At 45.5% G+C, this 15,660-nt stretch overlaps 1 protein-coding gene across 1 annotated transcript in view; it reads left to right on the plus strand.

The window, feature by feature from the left end:
* The first annotated feature begins 325 nt into the window (after nt 1-325).
* Nucleotides 326-15,660, plus strand: part of LOC110071393 (uncharacterized) — a 56,264-nt gene continuing 40,929 nt past the window's right edge. The window contains 4 exon segments of the mRNA XM_078382612.1: nt 326-529; nt 2,375-2,467; nt 8,859-8,962; nt 11,547-13,555. Of these exon segments, the coding sequence (XP_078238738.1) occupies nt 11,751-13,555 (1,805 nt within the window). The 5' untranslated portion in view covers nt 326-529; nt 2,375-2,467; nt 8,859-8,962; nt 11,547-11,750.

Consider the following 15,660-nt stretch of genomic DNA (forward strand, 5'->3'; position numbering starts at 1 on the left):
ACTGGAAGGACAGATCCTGAAGCTGAGGCTCCAGTACTTTGGCCATCTCATGAGAAGAGAAGATTCCTTGGAAAAGACCTTAATGTTGGGAAAGTGTGAAGGCAAGAGGAGAAGGGGGACGACAGAGGACGAGATGGATGGACAGGGTCATCGAAGAGACCAACATGAACTTGACCCGACCCCGGGAGGCGGTGGAAGAAGACAGGAGGGCCTGGCATGTGCGCTGGTCCATGGGGGGGGGTCACGAAGAGTCGGACGCGACTAAAGGACTAAACGAAACGAATCGCTGTTGAGAAAAAAAAGGGGGGGGAGGGGCATAGATTCCATCCTGGGGAGGGAAGGGAGGGGGAGAGAACATAGAGCTACGAAAATGGAAGAGGAGGAAGAAAAGGAGGAGGGGCTGCTTCTGTCGCTCCGTCCACCCACCGGAACCGGAAGTGGCGGCCGTGCCCCCTCCCTCTCTCCTCCCTTTTTCCCCTCTCGCCCCTCCCCCTCCGACCTCTTTCCCGCCTGAGGATCCCCAACGGAGGTGGTGCGATTTGGGACCCTTTTTGTTGGGGGGGGGAGGGGTGTCCCTAGAAAGATATTCCCCCTGAAGGGGGGCGCAGGAGGGGCCTTGTTTGTGTGTTCGTGTGTGTGTGTGTGTGTTTGTGTGTGGGGGGAAGACAGGCGTATGTGTGTGTACGTTTTTTTTTCTCCCGGAGTCCCCGTTGTGGTTGTTCCCCCCTCCTCACCCCTCCTGAGCTTGAGCCCCCCCCCCGGGAAACCCCACTGGAAACCTTGGGGGGGGTGAAAGTTTCTGGAAAGCCCCAAATGGGAAATGGGGGCCTTTTTGGTGGGGGGAGGTGCAAGGCAGTGGGAGGAGGGGGTGGGCGTCACAAAGAAATGTGGCTGGGGGGAGAAGGTAGGGGTCGGCCGGGAGGGAGGGATGTGGATGATGAGGATGATTTTTCATTTCTACGGCAGGCGAGGCAGCTGCTGATGCCCCTGCAAGGGAGGGACGTTCCCGACATGCGAAACAGGCCCTGACCTGAACCCAGACCCTCCATCCCCCCCTTCTCTTCCCACCTGGAGAGGCCCTGGGGGGAGGGGCTGCCCATTTCCTACACTGAGAAAACTGTGTGTCTGTGTGTGTGTGTGTGTGTGTGTGTCTGTCTCTGTGTCTCTGTGGAGTCTTGCGTGAGGTTTTACCGCTGCTGATTTTAGGTTTATAAAAATATTCCCAGGAAACTGTCTGAATCTCCTCTTGGTTTCCAGGAAGAGACTTTCTTAGGGGCAGGAAATTCAGGCATTAGATTCTTAATTACCTTAGAATTCATTTATTCATTCAAAATTACTTTCCTCCACTTTGCTTGTTTATGTCTTGCTGTTTTCATTGGCGCAGGGGACGGTGGTCGGCTGGATGGCCAGACCTTGGGGGCCAGAGAGGCTGAGCGAAGGGCCTCCTGGAAGGTCTTAGAAAGCAATCGGAAGTTGTGTGTCATCATCACACGGGTGTGTGTGTGTGATGATGATGGAAGGTCTTAGAAAGCAGGCGGAAGTTGTGTGTCATCATCACACAGGGTGTGTGTGTGATGATGATGGAAGGTCTTAGAAAGCAGGCGGAAGTTGTGTGTCATCATCACACGGGGGGTGCCGGAACACCACATTCTTTTGCATAGGCTCTTTCCGGTTCTTCATGCCTCTGTGAAATTGTACGGGGAATTAATGGAAACCTAAAACACTCCACCGGCTGAGGGTGAAGGGGGCTGAACAGGAATCTCCCCCCCCAGCACCCGTGCTGTTCCCAGAGCAACACCACGTGAGGGAACATCCCAGAATCTGACTCCCCTTTTCTGTCAAGTGACCACTCCTCCCCCAGGCACAAAGCCATGGTCAGGGCTGTGAAGGGCAAAGAGCAGAAGAGGGTCTCCCGCAGAGTCCAGGGGTCCCCAACTTTGGGCCTCCAGAGGTTCTTGGACTGCAACTCCCAGAAGGCTCCACCACCCGCTCTGCTGGCCAGGATTTCTGGGAGCGGAAGTCCAAGAACATCCGGATGCCCAAGGTTGGGGGGACCCCCTGCTTTAGACCCTCTGGGCGGCTGCCTTGGGTGTGGCCACCCTTGAGACGCCCTTTGCTCTGTCAGGCTCGGCCTTCTTTTTCCTGCTGGCAAGGCAGGCACGAGATTGTGCAGCAGTTTTGGGCTATTTCCTGGCTTTTGGAATCATGGGTACAGAAGCACACAATTCCCCCCTCACACACACACACATTCATAAACCAGAATTTTTTTTTTTGGAAGAATTAAATTCTCCAGATTATCAAAAAGACGAAGGCTTTTGGTTTTGTCCATCTGGGAAGGCTCCAGAATGATTTGTTTTTATTTTTCTCTCCCAAGGACGAGGTGAGACTCAGCTGATGCTCTCCGATTTTTCTCTGGATGAAAAGACAAGAATCAAACTCCGAAGCTCCCCAAAAACTTGAATGACAGGTGAGATCAATTTCATTCTTTGGGACCAGAAGCACCACTGTGTTTGCTTATTTATTAAACAGTAATCCTATGATTAGCACGCTGCTAATACCGAATTACATCAGTATTTCAGAGAATTTTAGCCCCATCGCCGGAAGCATCAGGAGTGCTTGGAGGCCACCTTTCACCAGACCTTCCATGGTGCCTGGTGAGGGCAAGAGGGGCCACCAAGATGGGTGTGACAGTGCAAAGGGCTGAGTTGGTGGGTGTTTGTGCATTTATCAGGACTCAGGCATGGATTTTAGAGAAGGTGCCTCTTGCTTTAATCAAGTGGTAGATGGAACTCATGCACGCACACACACACACACACACAAACACACACACACACACACACACACACACATGCATACGTACATAAATGTGGGTTGAGGATTTCTCCCCTAAGGTTCCCACAGTGTTTAAAACATTTTTCCAGGATCTTTGTCCACCATTTCCCCAAAGCTTACTGAATCTGTTGCAGAAACATCATTGAAATAAAGTTTGGGGATGATGATCTTTGGTCATAAGAAGAGGACATCAAAGGAAAATGTTTCCATTTTGAATCCCATCATCAGATGAAGGGGTGAAAGATATGGAGACAGAGAGTATAGGATCCGATGGACCACTTCATTATTGAGGGGAAAAAAATGAGAGAAGAAAAATAAAATAGGATGCAAGTCATTTCATTTATGATCCCCTTTCTGTTTTTCATTGCTTCTAGCTTCAGTCTTTTTTCAATTGTCTCCTCAATTTTCCTAATTTTTTACCTTCTCCTTCCTTTCTTTTCTATTCTTTTGCCCATTTTTCTAATTGAACTATGTTTAGTCATGACATTCTCTCTTCTCCCACTGTCTTTCCTATTTGCTTGCTATCTTGTATCTGTTTCATCCAATTAAAAAAAACATTTAAAATTTTCTGGAGAATTTCTCAACCACTTTGGTCAGAGGGGAGATTGGTGGACTTAATACTCCCCTGTAACATTACCAACTTCCTAACAAGCTGTAGTTTTCCATGTATAAGATGGTACTTTTTCCACAGTTCACTGGTAACACAAAAGTAAGCTGAGAGCACGGAGAGAACAAAAAAGGGCCCGTACGTTGCCTCTGTAAACAGGCTTCCTCAATCACAAGGCTTTGCTTCCTACAGTCAGGAGACTTAACATGCTCCAATCACGAGTCTTGTGGAACTGATGTCAGCTGATGCTTTACAAATTAATTGGGACACGCCTCATTGGAGGTGGAGACTGCAGGCTCAGAAGCAACAGGGACTACTAATGTCCGAGCATTCTCAACCCAGAGGCTGAATACTCAAAGCTAAGTTTTCTTAATTTTTGGGTTAGAAAAGAGTCTGTGGGTCTTACAAACAAAGGTGTCTTATAAATTGAAAAATACAGTATTTTTAAGAACAGGATTATCAGTCTTTTTAACCTCTTCCCCAATGTTTTCTTTAAAAAAAATGTTATCCAAAATTCCCTCCCTCCCATACATTTCTAATTGTTTTCATATTAAATATTTATTGTTGGTTATAATACCTGAAATACATCTTATTTGATTTGCTATATGATAACATTTAATATCGGTTATCTGACAAGCTTCTTTTTGTAATATCTACCAACATTTCTTATTAATCCTAGCTTTCTTACTATTATGGCAGTATGTATTAATCATCACTCGCCATTATTTTAACTACTTACCCGAAATCTTTATTGGTAACACCCAGAATAGGAAATATAATTTAGGGATCTATTTCATTTTAAATAATGGACTTCTGCCAAACCACAAAATGTTTCATGTTTTATATTCCTTTATCTTTTGACTTATCTTGTTCCTCAACCTATCCGAATTGATTTTAATTTCATCTTGTAATTTCCAAGTAATCTTTACCCAAGTGTGCTTGGGAAGAAAATAAATAAAAAAGGACTGGTCCATGGACAGGGTGTTGGTGGTTGGTCGGGTGAGCTTTCCTTCATTCCAGCCTGGTGTGCAAGCTTTGGAGTCCTCCAGAACTCTTCCTCAGCCTCAGTAGTGCTTATGTCAGAGTGCCGCAGTTTTTAGCAGCGTCTCTTGCCGAAGCTCCTTGTTGCAGTCCCAGGAGTCAAGAAAATTAGGCAGAGACACTAGACTTCTAGCAACTGAGTCTATTGACGTTTATATACAGCAGCAACAGCATAACAGTCCACAAACATCTGCATGAGCCAAGAGAAAGAAGTTATTACCCAGTGTCCATATAGACTATCACACTGTCCAATCTGTGTTCAGAGACCTGACGTCAACCTCACCCTTAAGTGGTGTATTCCGGTGTCCTTGTCGGGCACTTTCTGTCACAGATCTCTGTGTTGAGTGTTCATGGCTGTAAAATTCAGGTTCTGTTTTATTTGGCTTATTTTATATAACCTGACAGTCTGAATGTGGGATATTTTGCTTCTGTAGCCACGATTAAAAAAAATCATCCAGAATTACTGCAGAATGTTGTGCCTGTATTGCTAGCAGGAGAAAAAGTTGCCAGGCTTCCCATAGGAAAGGGCAGCCTGAATATTAGGAGCAGGATTGGGAGCAGTGAAGATGGTCTACCCACGACACCCTCTCTTCTGCTCCCTGCCATCCACACTTGCTGAAAAATAGCCCTGACATTTGAACTTGGGTTTGGGAGAGTAGTGGTGGACTGTCAGACTGTTGGCTTCTGGGATCTCCCTTTGTGGGATGTCCCTCTGTGAACGGTAGTGGTGCTTGAGGACTCCTGCTCCACCTCTTGGCCACTGGAGTGTCTCTATGTTCCATGGTTTCCCCTACTATTTCACACCACTACAAGATGGGGGACACCTGGCTCAGCACTACTATGAGCGAGAAGGACCTTGGGATCGTCTTAGGTCATAAGCCAGCAGTGTGATGTAGGTGTGAAAACGGCCAATGCTATTTAGGCTGCATTAAGAGAGGGAGAGTCTCCAAAGTCCATGATGTGCTAGTTCCCTTCTCCTTGGTAAACCTAATTCTCCTGTTGTTTAGTTGTGTCCGACTCTTTGTGACCCCATGGACCAGAGCACATCAGGCCCTCCTGTCTTCCACTGCCTCTTGGAGTTGGGTCAAATTCATGTTGCTCTCTCCTAGTTTCTGATATTAATACAGTGGTGCCTCACAAGACGATGACCTCACAAAATGATGAATCCGCATGACGACGAGGTTTTGTGACCGCCATTGCGCTTTGCAAAACAGTGTTTCCTATGGGGGAATTTCGCTATACGAGGTTTCTGTTCCCCTCCCAGGATTCCCAGCCTTTTTTCCCCGGAGAAGGAGATCCCCTCCTCCTCTTGGCTTCCCTCCCCTCCCACACCAAGCGACGCTTACTGGTGGCATAGGGGAGGCGGCAGGCGGCGGCTGGGGAGTGGGGGGGATTGCGAGCGGCTTCGCAGATGAACGGGGTTTCCCAGCACAATGAGTCAAGCCCAGGATTTCCCCTTGCCTCCTTACACGAGTGGGGCAGTGCGGGCCAGTTCCCCTCTGCCCACTTTGCTTCCCTACCCGCCCACAGCAAGCAAGTTTGGGATTTCTTGCCGGCTTGGTTTTCCTCCTGACTCATCACCCGAGCAGGAAGCACACGCTGGCTCCCCGTCTCCTCTTGGCTTCCCTCCCCTCCCACACCAAGTGATGCTTACCAGAGGTGCATCTGAGGAGCGGAGGGGGAGTCACGAGAGGCTTCAGGGACTACCGGTGCTACTTGGGAAGCTCAGGATCTCCCTTTCGGCATTGAGCAGGGGTTTTCCGGACTGGGGCTCGGGAGTTGGAGGTTCTCTCATTGCTAGATCGGCTGCATCTAGCAACTCCCTTTGTCTTTGCCAGCCACGTGGGCACTCAGGAGCTCCCTTCCAGTGCCGAGCAAGGGTTCCCCTGCCTGGGGGACAAGAGGGAGAGGTCGCCTTTGTTTTGCCAGCCACGTGGGTACTCAGGGGCTCCCTTTCACTATAGCGCAGGAGCTGAGAGGTGAGGTCCCTTGGGATAGGGAAGGAATACAAAGGCAAGGGGTGATGGGAGGGGTGGAAAAGAGGGGCTTGAGTATAAGAGAGCATCAGAAATACAGTCATTCAATACTTTCATATTAAGTATATAAACCTATAATCTATTCATATTCCAACAAAAGCTCTTCTTCTTCTTCTTCTTCTTCTTCTTCTTCTTCTTCTTCTTCTTCTTCTTCTTCTTCTTCTTCTTCTTCTTCTTCTTTTAACTATTTATCAGTGTATTTACCCCCTAGCTTTCAGCTTATAATTATAACATAGCTTGTGTGTGTGTTTAGTCGTTTAGTCGTGTCCGACTCTTCGTGACCCCATGGACCAGAGCACGCCAGGCCCTCCTGTCTTCTACTGCCTCCCGGAGTTGTGTCAGGTTCATGTTGGTTGCTTCGCAGACACTGTCCAGCCATCTCATCCTCGGTCGTCCCCTTCTCCTCTTGCCATCACACCTTCCTAACATCAAGGTTTTTTCCAAGGACTCTTTTCTTCTCATGAGATGGCCAAAGTACTGGAGCCTCAGCTTCAGGATCTGTCCTTCAAGTGAGCATTCAGGGTTGATTTCCTTCAGAATGGATAGGTTTGTTCTCCTTGCAGTCCAGGGGATTCTCAAGAGCCTCCTCCAGCACCACAATTCAAAGGCATCAATTCTTCGGCGGTCTGCTTTCTTTATGGTCCAGCTGTCACTTCCATACATCACGACAGGAAAAACCATAGCTTTGACTATTCGGACTTTTGTTGGCAAGGTGATGTCTCTGCTTTTCAAGATGCTGTCAAGATTTGTCATCGCTTTCCTCCCAAGAAGAAGGTGCCTTTTAATTTCAGGGCTGCTGTCTCCATCTGCAGTCATCATGGAGCCCAGGAAGATAAAATTTGACACTGCCTCCATATCTTCCCCTTCTATTTCCCAAGAGGTGATGGGGCCACTGGCCATGATCTTAGTTTTTTTGATGTTGAGTTTCAGACCGTTTTTTGCACTCTCCTCTTTCACTCTCATTACAAGGTTCTTTAATTCCTCCTCACTTTCTGCCATCAGAGTGGTATCATCTGCATATCGGAGGTTGTTGATATTTCTTCCGGCAATCTTAATTCCAGCTTGGGTTTCTTCCAGTCCAGCCTTCCGCATGATGTATTCTGCATATAAGTTAAATAAGCTGGGGGACAATATACAGCCTTGTCGTACTCCTTTCCCAATTTTGAACCACTCAGTTGTTCCATGACCAGTTCTAACTGTTGCTTCCTGTCCCACATATAGGTTTCTCAGGAGACAGATAAAGTGGTCAGGCACTCCCATTTCTTTAAGAACTTGCCATAGTTTGCTGTGGCCCACACAGTCAAAGGCTTTCGCATAGTCAATGAAGCAGAAGTAGATATTTTTCTGGAACTCTCTGGCTTTCTCCATAATCCAGCGCAAGTTAGCAATTTGGTCTCGATTTCCTCTGCCTCTTCGGAATCCAGCTTGTACTTCTGGGAGTTCTCGGTCCACATACTGCTGAAGCCTACCTTGGAGGATTTTGAGCATAACCTTGCTAGTGTGCGAAATAAGTGCATAGCTTAAATCTAAGTTATTCCAATATATCCTCTCTTTCACACTCCTTTTTTCTTGAAATTACACTCGACTGGCTTGAAATAGTATAGACTCTGTCCACTTCTCCCCCCCTCTCCATATACTTCTTTTTTTTTCCTGTGACTCTGTTTTCCTCCACATTCTGAGAGGGTGAACCATACCTACAGTAATATTTCGCTGTTTAATCTCAGCTTTCCTAGCTGTCTTGGTCACATGGCCCACTGGGAGACACACCATCCCCTCCATATTATCTAAAATTGTTCTCGATACAACCGGTTCCGGCATTTCCTTTGAGTGTGGTTTAACCTCTGCTATTTTCTCTTCCTTAGAATCTTTAATTAGATCTTGCATCTGATCAAGACAGTAATTTATCTGCTTAAATTTTTCCAGTGCTTTGCTTAATACCCTCTCTTACGAATTATCCTCCATATTTCTGTCAATTCCTTTTTCTATTTCCGTCAATAGTTTTCTCTAATATATGTTTATGTTGTAAAATGTCAAGAAACTTTTGATATGTGGACACAAACAGTGTCCTTGGTGGAAGCGTAGATGTTACCCCTCTGGAGGGAATGAGAGAGACCTGACAGAAACTCCGAGCTTTGTCTTTCTCTCCGGATGCAAAAACCTATGACAGGCAAACATAAATATAAAAATACTTTGTATTAAACAATTTAAATTAAATAGCTTAACTTCAGCATAACAGCATGTACAGAACATATAATGACTGTTTGCTCACAAAACCACTGTCGCCCTTAAGCAAAGGTGCAGCAATGAATGCTCTGCCTGACCTGCTTTTATACCGACTTCAGCCCCTACAGTCTGCCCGTGGTTACAGCAGCCTCAAACTTTTCCCGTGAATCAGCTTCAAGGTTTTGGCTGACCTACATGCAGTTGGTTTCTCCAGCTTTCCTATGTGAGTATGTTGAAGAATTAAATTTACTGAATTTCTCAGTGACCTGATCTATACGAACATTTTGACATAAAATTCCTGTTCATAGCCTCCACCTCCTAGCTTTTTTATAATCACATGTACCCTTAAAATCCATATTTACCAATGTGTGATCTGCTACTTTTATTAACCCTATGTCTCTCTTACAAACTCCAAATCACAATCACTAGATGCAAATATATATAATCTATCCTAAAATAACTTTTATATGCTCATGAATAAAAAACCTTATTTACATCTCCTTTCACTTCTCTCCAAACATCTTGCATGTCAGTTCTATTTATCAGTTTATTTAATATGGTAATATTATACAGTGGGGTCTTGACTTGCGAACGGCCCAAGGTATGAACTTTTTGAGTTACGTACATCTCCGTCTGCAAAAATCCATTTTGACTTGCGGATGGAGAATTGACGTAAGAACCAAAAAGTTAAAAAAAGCGGGAAAGCACCCGGAGCAAGGTGGCGGCGACGCGGAGAGAGGCGGAGAGGCGGTGGTGCTGCTCCTGCTCTGGGATTGGGGCGCCTCGAGGCATTCTGGCTGCCAGAATTCCAGCCCGGCCGGGGCCTCCGCCTGTCCTGGGTGGGCCCTCGCTGAGCCGAGCTCCGGTGGCGGCAGCAAAAGGCAGTGGTGAGGATGGCGGAGGAGCCTCCGAGCAGCCCGGTGAGCCCACGTGGGAGGGCGGGAGCGAGTTCGCGGGGTGGCACTGGCACTGGGAAGGCTCTGAGCCAGGGAACGTGGTGGGTGGCGGGTGATGGGAACGGTTTGGTGAAGGAGAGCGAGGAGGGCGGGGGCGCGCTGGCTTCTGCCAGGCGCCACCGGGAACTATCTGCTGGGATCCAGCTGGGGCTGGAAACGGGGGCTGGGTGGGGAGGGAGGGAACGCCGTGGGGGCCGCCGGGAGCCTCGATGGCCGGGCACCGTGTGCTGCTGCTGCTCCCATCTGCACCCAGCCCATTCCCTCGGAGCTGGGAGGAAATGGCTGGGCTGCCTGTTTCGCCTTCCTGGGATTACTGTAAAGGTAAAGGTAAAGGTTCCCCTTGACAATTTTTGTCCAGTCGTGTTCGACTCTAGGGGGTGGTGCTCATCCCCCTTTCCAAGTCATAGAGCCAGCCTTTGTCCGAAGACAATCTTCCGTGGTCACATGGCCAGTGCGACTTAGACACCGAACGCTGTTACCTTCCCACCGAAGTGGTCCCTATTTATCTACTTGCATTTGCATGCTTTCGAACCGCTAGGTTGGCGGGAGCTGGGACAAGCGACGGGAACTCACTCCGTCGCGTGGATTCGATCTTACGACTGCTGGTCTTCTGACCCTGCAACACAGGATTCTGCGGTTTAGCCCGCAGCGCCACCACATCCCTCGAGGGATTACTGTACCTAAGAAAAAAAGAAACAAAATATTCCCCTCTAGTGGCAGAAGGCGGAATAGCAGCTTCCCATTACTTTCTATGGACGGTACAGAGCAGATACAGATTACAATGGTTTTCAATGCATTCCTATGGGAATGCAGATTTTGACCTGCAAACTTTTTGACCTGCAAACCGCCTTCAAATACGGATTAAGTTCGCAATTCAAGACCCCACTGTACCTTCTTTCATCCTTGGTAGAGTTTAACTTCTTTACCTCTTCATCCATTAACATTTATCTTTATTTATCAAGACTTTAAACCATTCCATTTTAGCATCACATCTCCATTTGGCCCCATACTCTGATGACATACCCCCGCAAAGCAACACCCAATAATAACAAATCCTCAAACTTCAGCTATTTTCCTAAAAATAACCCTAACCCATAAACCTGCACCACTACATTTAATAATATTTCCCCCCTCTTTTTGGCAAGTTCCTATGTGGCCATGGTTAAGTGCAAAGTTGTGCACCTTGGAAAAAGAAACCAATTGCACACTTACAAGATGGGGGACACTTGGCTCAGTAGAACTAGGAGCGAGAGGGATGTTGGAATTGTTGTAGATTGCAAGCTAAATGTGAGCCAACAGTGGCTTTTTATTAATCCAGGTTCTCCAACTCTTCTTTCCTTTTCTCCTTTCATGTGTTCACCATTTTTAATACATTTATGGACTTGCAATGCCTTTAAATTAAGTACTGTACAGTGGAGGAAATTTGCAAGTAAACTGGAACTTTTCCACTGAAACCTCAATTCTAATCAAACCCCATCCATGCATTTCTGAGTAAGCTGGCTGGATAGGTCAGAGGTTCCCCACTGTGCCTCCCAAAGGTAAGGTCAGCCTGTGTGGCCTTCGGGAAACTGCAGGGTCCCAAAAGCAGGGAATGGGGAAAGACTTTTGAGTATTCTCTACCTAGAAACCCCGAAAAAAGGGTAGCCATCAGTCAGAATTGACTTGATGGCCCATGTTTAATATTATTTTGGGCAGTGGTTAATATTAATCATCTATGTTTTCCCATCACTGTCCCTTTGGAAGTATCAATTCAGGCAAGGGGAGTCTGTGCTGTTTGTACAATACGGCTAATTTTTCAAATGTTGCCAGTCAAGCCTTCAGGAGACATATGCCTTCTTTTTTTTCTATTAGGTAACAAAAACGATGGCCAGAATTATACAGAGCCACTTCTTCCGGCCCTGAAAAGAGTCAAGTGTGAAGCCAGGAAGAAAAGCTTAGAAAAACCCGTGAGCTAAAGGAGAAACGGCTTAAATACCTGAAGTGTGGACACAGGTTCAGACCAGTGTCGCTAGTACAGATTAAAGAACTCCCCCTGGGGAGAAATCATACAAAAACATGGAATGTGAAAAGAGTTTCAGCAGGAGAAGAAATCTGCCTTCACTTCAAAGGACCTACACTGGGAAGAAACCACATAAATGCATGGAATGTGGAAAGAGCTTTAGTCGCAGTAGTACCCTTAGGTTGCATCAAAGGACTCACACTGGGGAGAAACCACATAAATGCATAGAATGTGGAAAGAGCTTTAGTCACAGTAGTACCCTTAGGTTGCATCAAAGGACCCACACTGGGGAGAAACCACATAAATGCATGGAATGTGGAAAGAGGTTTAGTCGCAGTGGTCACCTTAGGTTACATCAAAGGACTCACACTGGGGAGAAACCACATAAATGCATGGAATGTGGAAAGAGCTTTAGTCACAGTGGTAATCTTAGGTTACATCAGAGGTCCCACACTGGGGAGAAACCACATAAATGCATGGAATGTGGAAAGAGCTTTAGTCACAGTAGCACCCTTAGGTTGCATCAAAGGACCCACACTGGGGAGAAACCACATAAATGCATGGAATGTGGAAAGAGCTTCAGTTACAGCAGTCATTTTAGGTCACATCAAAGGGCTCACACTGGGGAGAAACCACATAAATGCATGGAATGCGGAAAGAGCTTTAGTCAGCATGGTCAGCTTAGGTTACATCAAAGGTCACACACTGGGGAGAAACCACATAAATGCATGGAATGTGGAAAGAGCTTCAGTCAAAGTAGTAATTTGAGGAGACATGAAAGAACTCACACTGGGGAGAAACCACATAAATGCATGGAATGCGGAAAGAGTTTTAGTCGCAGTAGTACCCTTAGGTTGCATCAAAGGACCCACACTGGGGAGAAACCACATAAATGCATGGAATGTGGAAAGAGCTTTAGTCACAGTGGTAATCTTAGGTTTCATCAAAGGACCCACACTGGGGAGAAACCACATAAATGCATGGAATGTGGAAAGAGCTTTAGGCACAGTGGTCATCTTAGGTCACATCAAAGGACTCACACTGGGGAGAAACCACATAAATGCATGGAATGTGGAAAGAGCTTTAGTCAGCGTGGTAATCTTAGGTTACATCAGAGGTCGCACACTGGAGAGAAACCACATAAATGCATGGAATGCGGAAAGAGCTTTAGTCAGCGTGGTCAGCTTAGGTTACATCAGAGGTCCCACACTGGGGAGAAACCACATAAATGCATGGAATGCGGAAAGAGTTTTAGTCAACGTGGTCAGCTTAGGTTACATCAGAGGTCCCACACTGGGGAGAAACCACATAAATGCATGGAATGTGGAAAGAGCTTTAGTCACAGTAGTAATCTTAGGTTACATGAAAGAACCCACACTGGGGAGAAACCACATAAATGCATGGAATGCGGAAAGAGCTTTAGTTGCAGTGGTGGCCTTAGGAAACATGAAAGAACTCACACTGGGGAGAAACCACATAAATGCATGGAATGTGGAAAGAGGTTTAGTCAGTGTGGTCAGCTTAGGTTACATCTGAGGTCCCACACTGGGGAGAAACCACATAAATGCATGGAATGTGGAAAGAGCTTTAGTCACAATGGTAACCTTAGGGTACATCAAAGGACCCACACTGGGGAGAAATCACATAAATGCATGGAATGTGGGAAGAGCTTTAGTTGCAAATATTCCCTTAGGATACATCAAAGGTCTCACACTGGGGAGTAACCACATAAATTCATGGACTGTGGAAAGAGCTTTATTTGTAGTTATGCCCTTAGGTTACATCAAAGGTCTCACACTGGGGAGGAACCACATAAATGCATGGAATGTGGAAAGAGCTTTAGTCAGAGTGGTCAGCTTGGGTTACATCAAAGAATCCGCACTGGGGAGAAACCATATAAATTCATGGAGTGTGGAAAGTGTGATGAGATGGGTTTTTGAGTTAAAATCTTTTAAGGCATATGGGTTTTCTAATTATGAAATGAGCCTGAGAGGTTCCATCTTGTTTCTTTGTATAAAGTATCTTTGCTATGCTGACAAGTTGTTTTCTAGGCAAGCCGAGAGAATGTTATTCTGAGAGCCTGAGAAAGGACTCTGTGTGATTAGATAGATGGGAATTGTTGTGACTCTTTGATAAACCACAGTTAACCCAAATAACATCTGGTGCGTATGAGAAAGAAGTCATGTGGTGCAACAGGACTGTTTGCCTAGTAACGAACTCTGATTGGATGACATCGTGGGAAGGTGCGATGAGCCCTTGCCAGTTACTCTTGAAAAAGGAACTTTTTCCCTATGGACATTGTCTTTCCAAGACCGACCTTTCAGTCATTCGTGACCTACTCTTCAGCCATTTGGGACTGACCCTAATGTCTTTCGAGACGGACTGGTGGCCTACCTACATGGACTGGTTCCTATGCTTTGCTGGATTACTTTTGGACTTATGGGCTTTTTCTTAAGGACTATGCATGGACTGTTTTCTATGGACTGTTACCTATGGAATATTCTTTATGGACTTCTTTTCTTGGAATGCTCCATATGGACTATGCTCTTGTAATTTTGTAAGGACTATGGTACATTTACTGGATTTGACTTTTCTAAGGATAATGGGACTTTTACTGAATCTTTCTTTTTACTACAGGATTCTTGTTCTACCGGATCACTGAGGACTATAGCCTTTTTATAACCTACTTGGATTATTTTGTTTTTACTAATGATTTCCTGGACTGGAACTGTTTTTATTCTTTTTAATGGCTTTTTGTGTTTTTGTAAGGTTTTTGAACACTTTTCTATTTTTCATGTTTTCTTTGCCTCACTACATCTTTGTAACTAAACAGCACAATGCTAGTTTATTTGTTTTGGTTTAATTTGGCTTTGATACTTAGTAACATGCTTATTCTTTAATAAAATAAAGATTATAAAACTCAATTGGTTTCCTGAACAGTACACTTGCCATAGGGTCATCTGAGAGTGCTGCCTCGGCGTAGCTTACTTAGAGTCCTGTCAGTGGTGCAAGTTAAGTCTGAGGACTACAAAGCCCACTTGACCTTTTCACAATAATATCTGAAAGTACCAGGGTGTTCTTAGGTGGGCAGATCTGCGAGAAGGAGTGTTGTATCTTGGCTAGCTGAATTTGGACTCATTCAGCCCATTTTAGCATGTGCAAACTCCTGATTGCTCTCTGTCCAGGCTTACACGTGTTTTTGGACCCGTGTTTGCTCACAGAAAGAGCTTTGTCATGGTTTACTATTTGTGTTAAAGAATGCCGGTGCTTCATTTCAGAGGATGATAGACCAACTTTTACATAGTCTTAGTATTGCTAGTGCTTATCTTGATGATATTGCAATTTTCAGTTCTAATTTTGAATCTCACATGTCACACATTGAAACTATCTTGTCTAGAATCCAGCAAGCAGGATTGACAGTCAAAGTGACTAAGTGTCAGTGGATGCAGGGAAAAGTCATGTACTTGGGTCATTTAATTGGACAAGGAGAAATTCAGCCTCTGCAAGCCAAAGTGCAAGCCATAAATGATTGGCCTATTCCTAAAACTAAAAAGCAAGTTCAATCCTTTTGGGCCTAGTTGGCAATTACAGAAAATTCATTCCTAATTTCAGTCATTTGGGAATGTCTTTGACAGAGCTAACTAACAAAAGACAGCCTGTCAAGGTAAAATAGACACCTGAGTGTCAAAGTGCCTTTGAAGCCTCAAAGGCAAAGATTAGTGCTGCACCTATACTAAAATCACCTGACTTTGACAAACCATTCTACAAACAAATGCTTCACATTTGGGTCTTGGAGCTGTAACAGAATGGGGAATATGGGATTCCTAATCCAATCTCATATTTCTCCAGAAAACTCTTAGAAAGAGAAAAAATTACTCAGTTCTAGAAAAAGAGGCCTTATCTATTATCTGGTCTCTTAATCTTCTTAGGCCTTATCTGTGGGGATGTAAATTCACTCTGCAGACA

This window comes from Pogona vitticeps, chromosome Z, assembly GCF_051106095.1.
Source record: "Pogona vitticeps strain Pit_001003342236 chromosome Z, PviZW2.1, whole genome shotgun sequence".
NCBI lineage: Eukaryota > Metazoa > Chordata > Lepidosauria > Squamata > Agamidae > Pogona > Pogona vitticeps.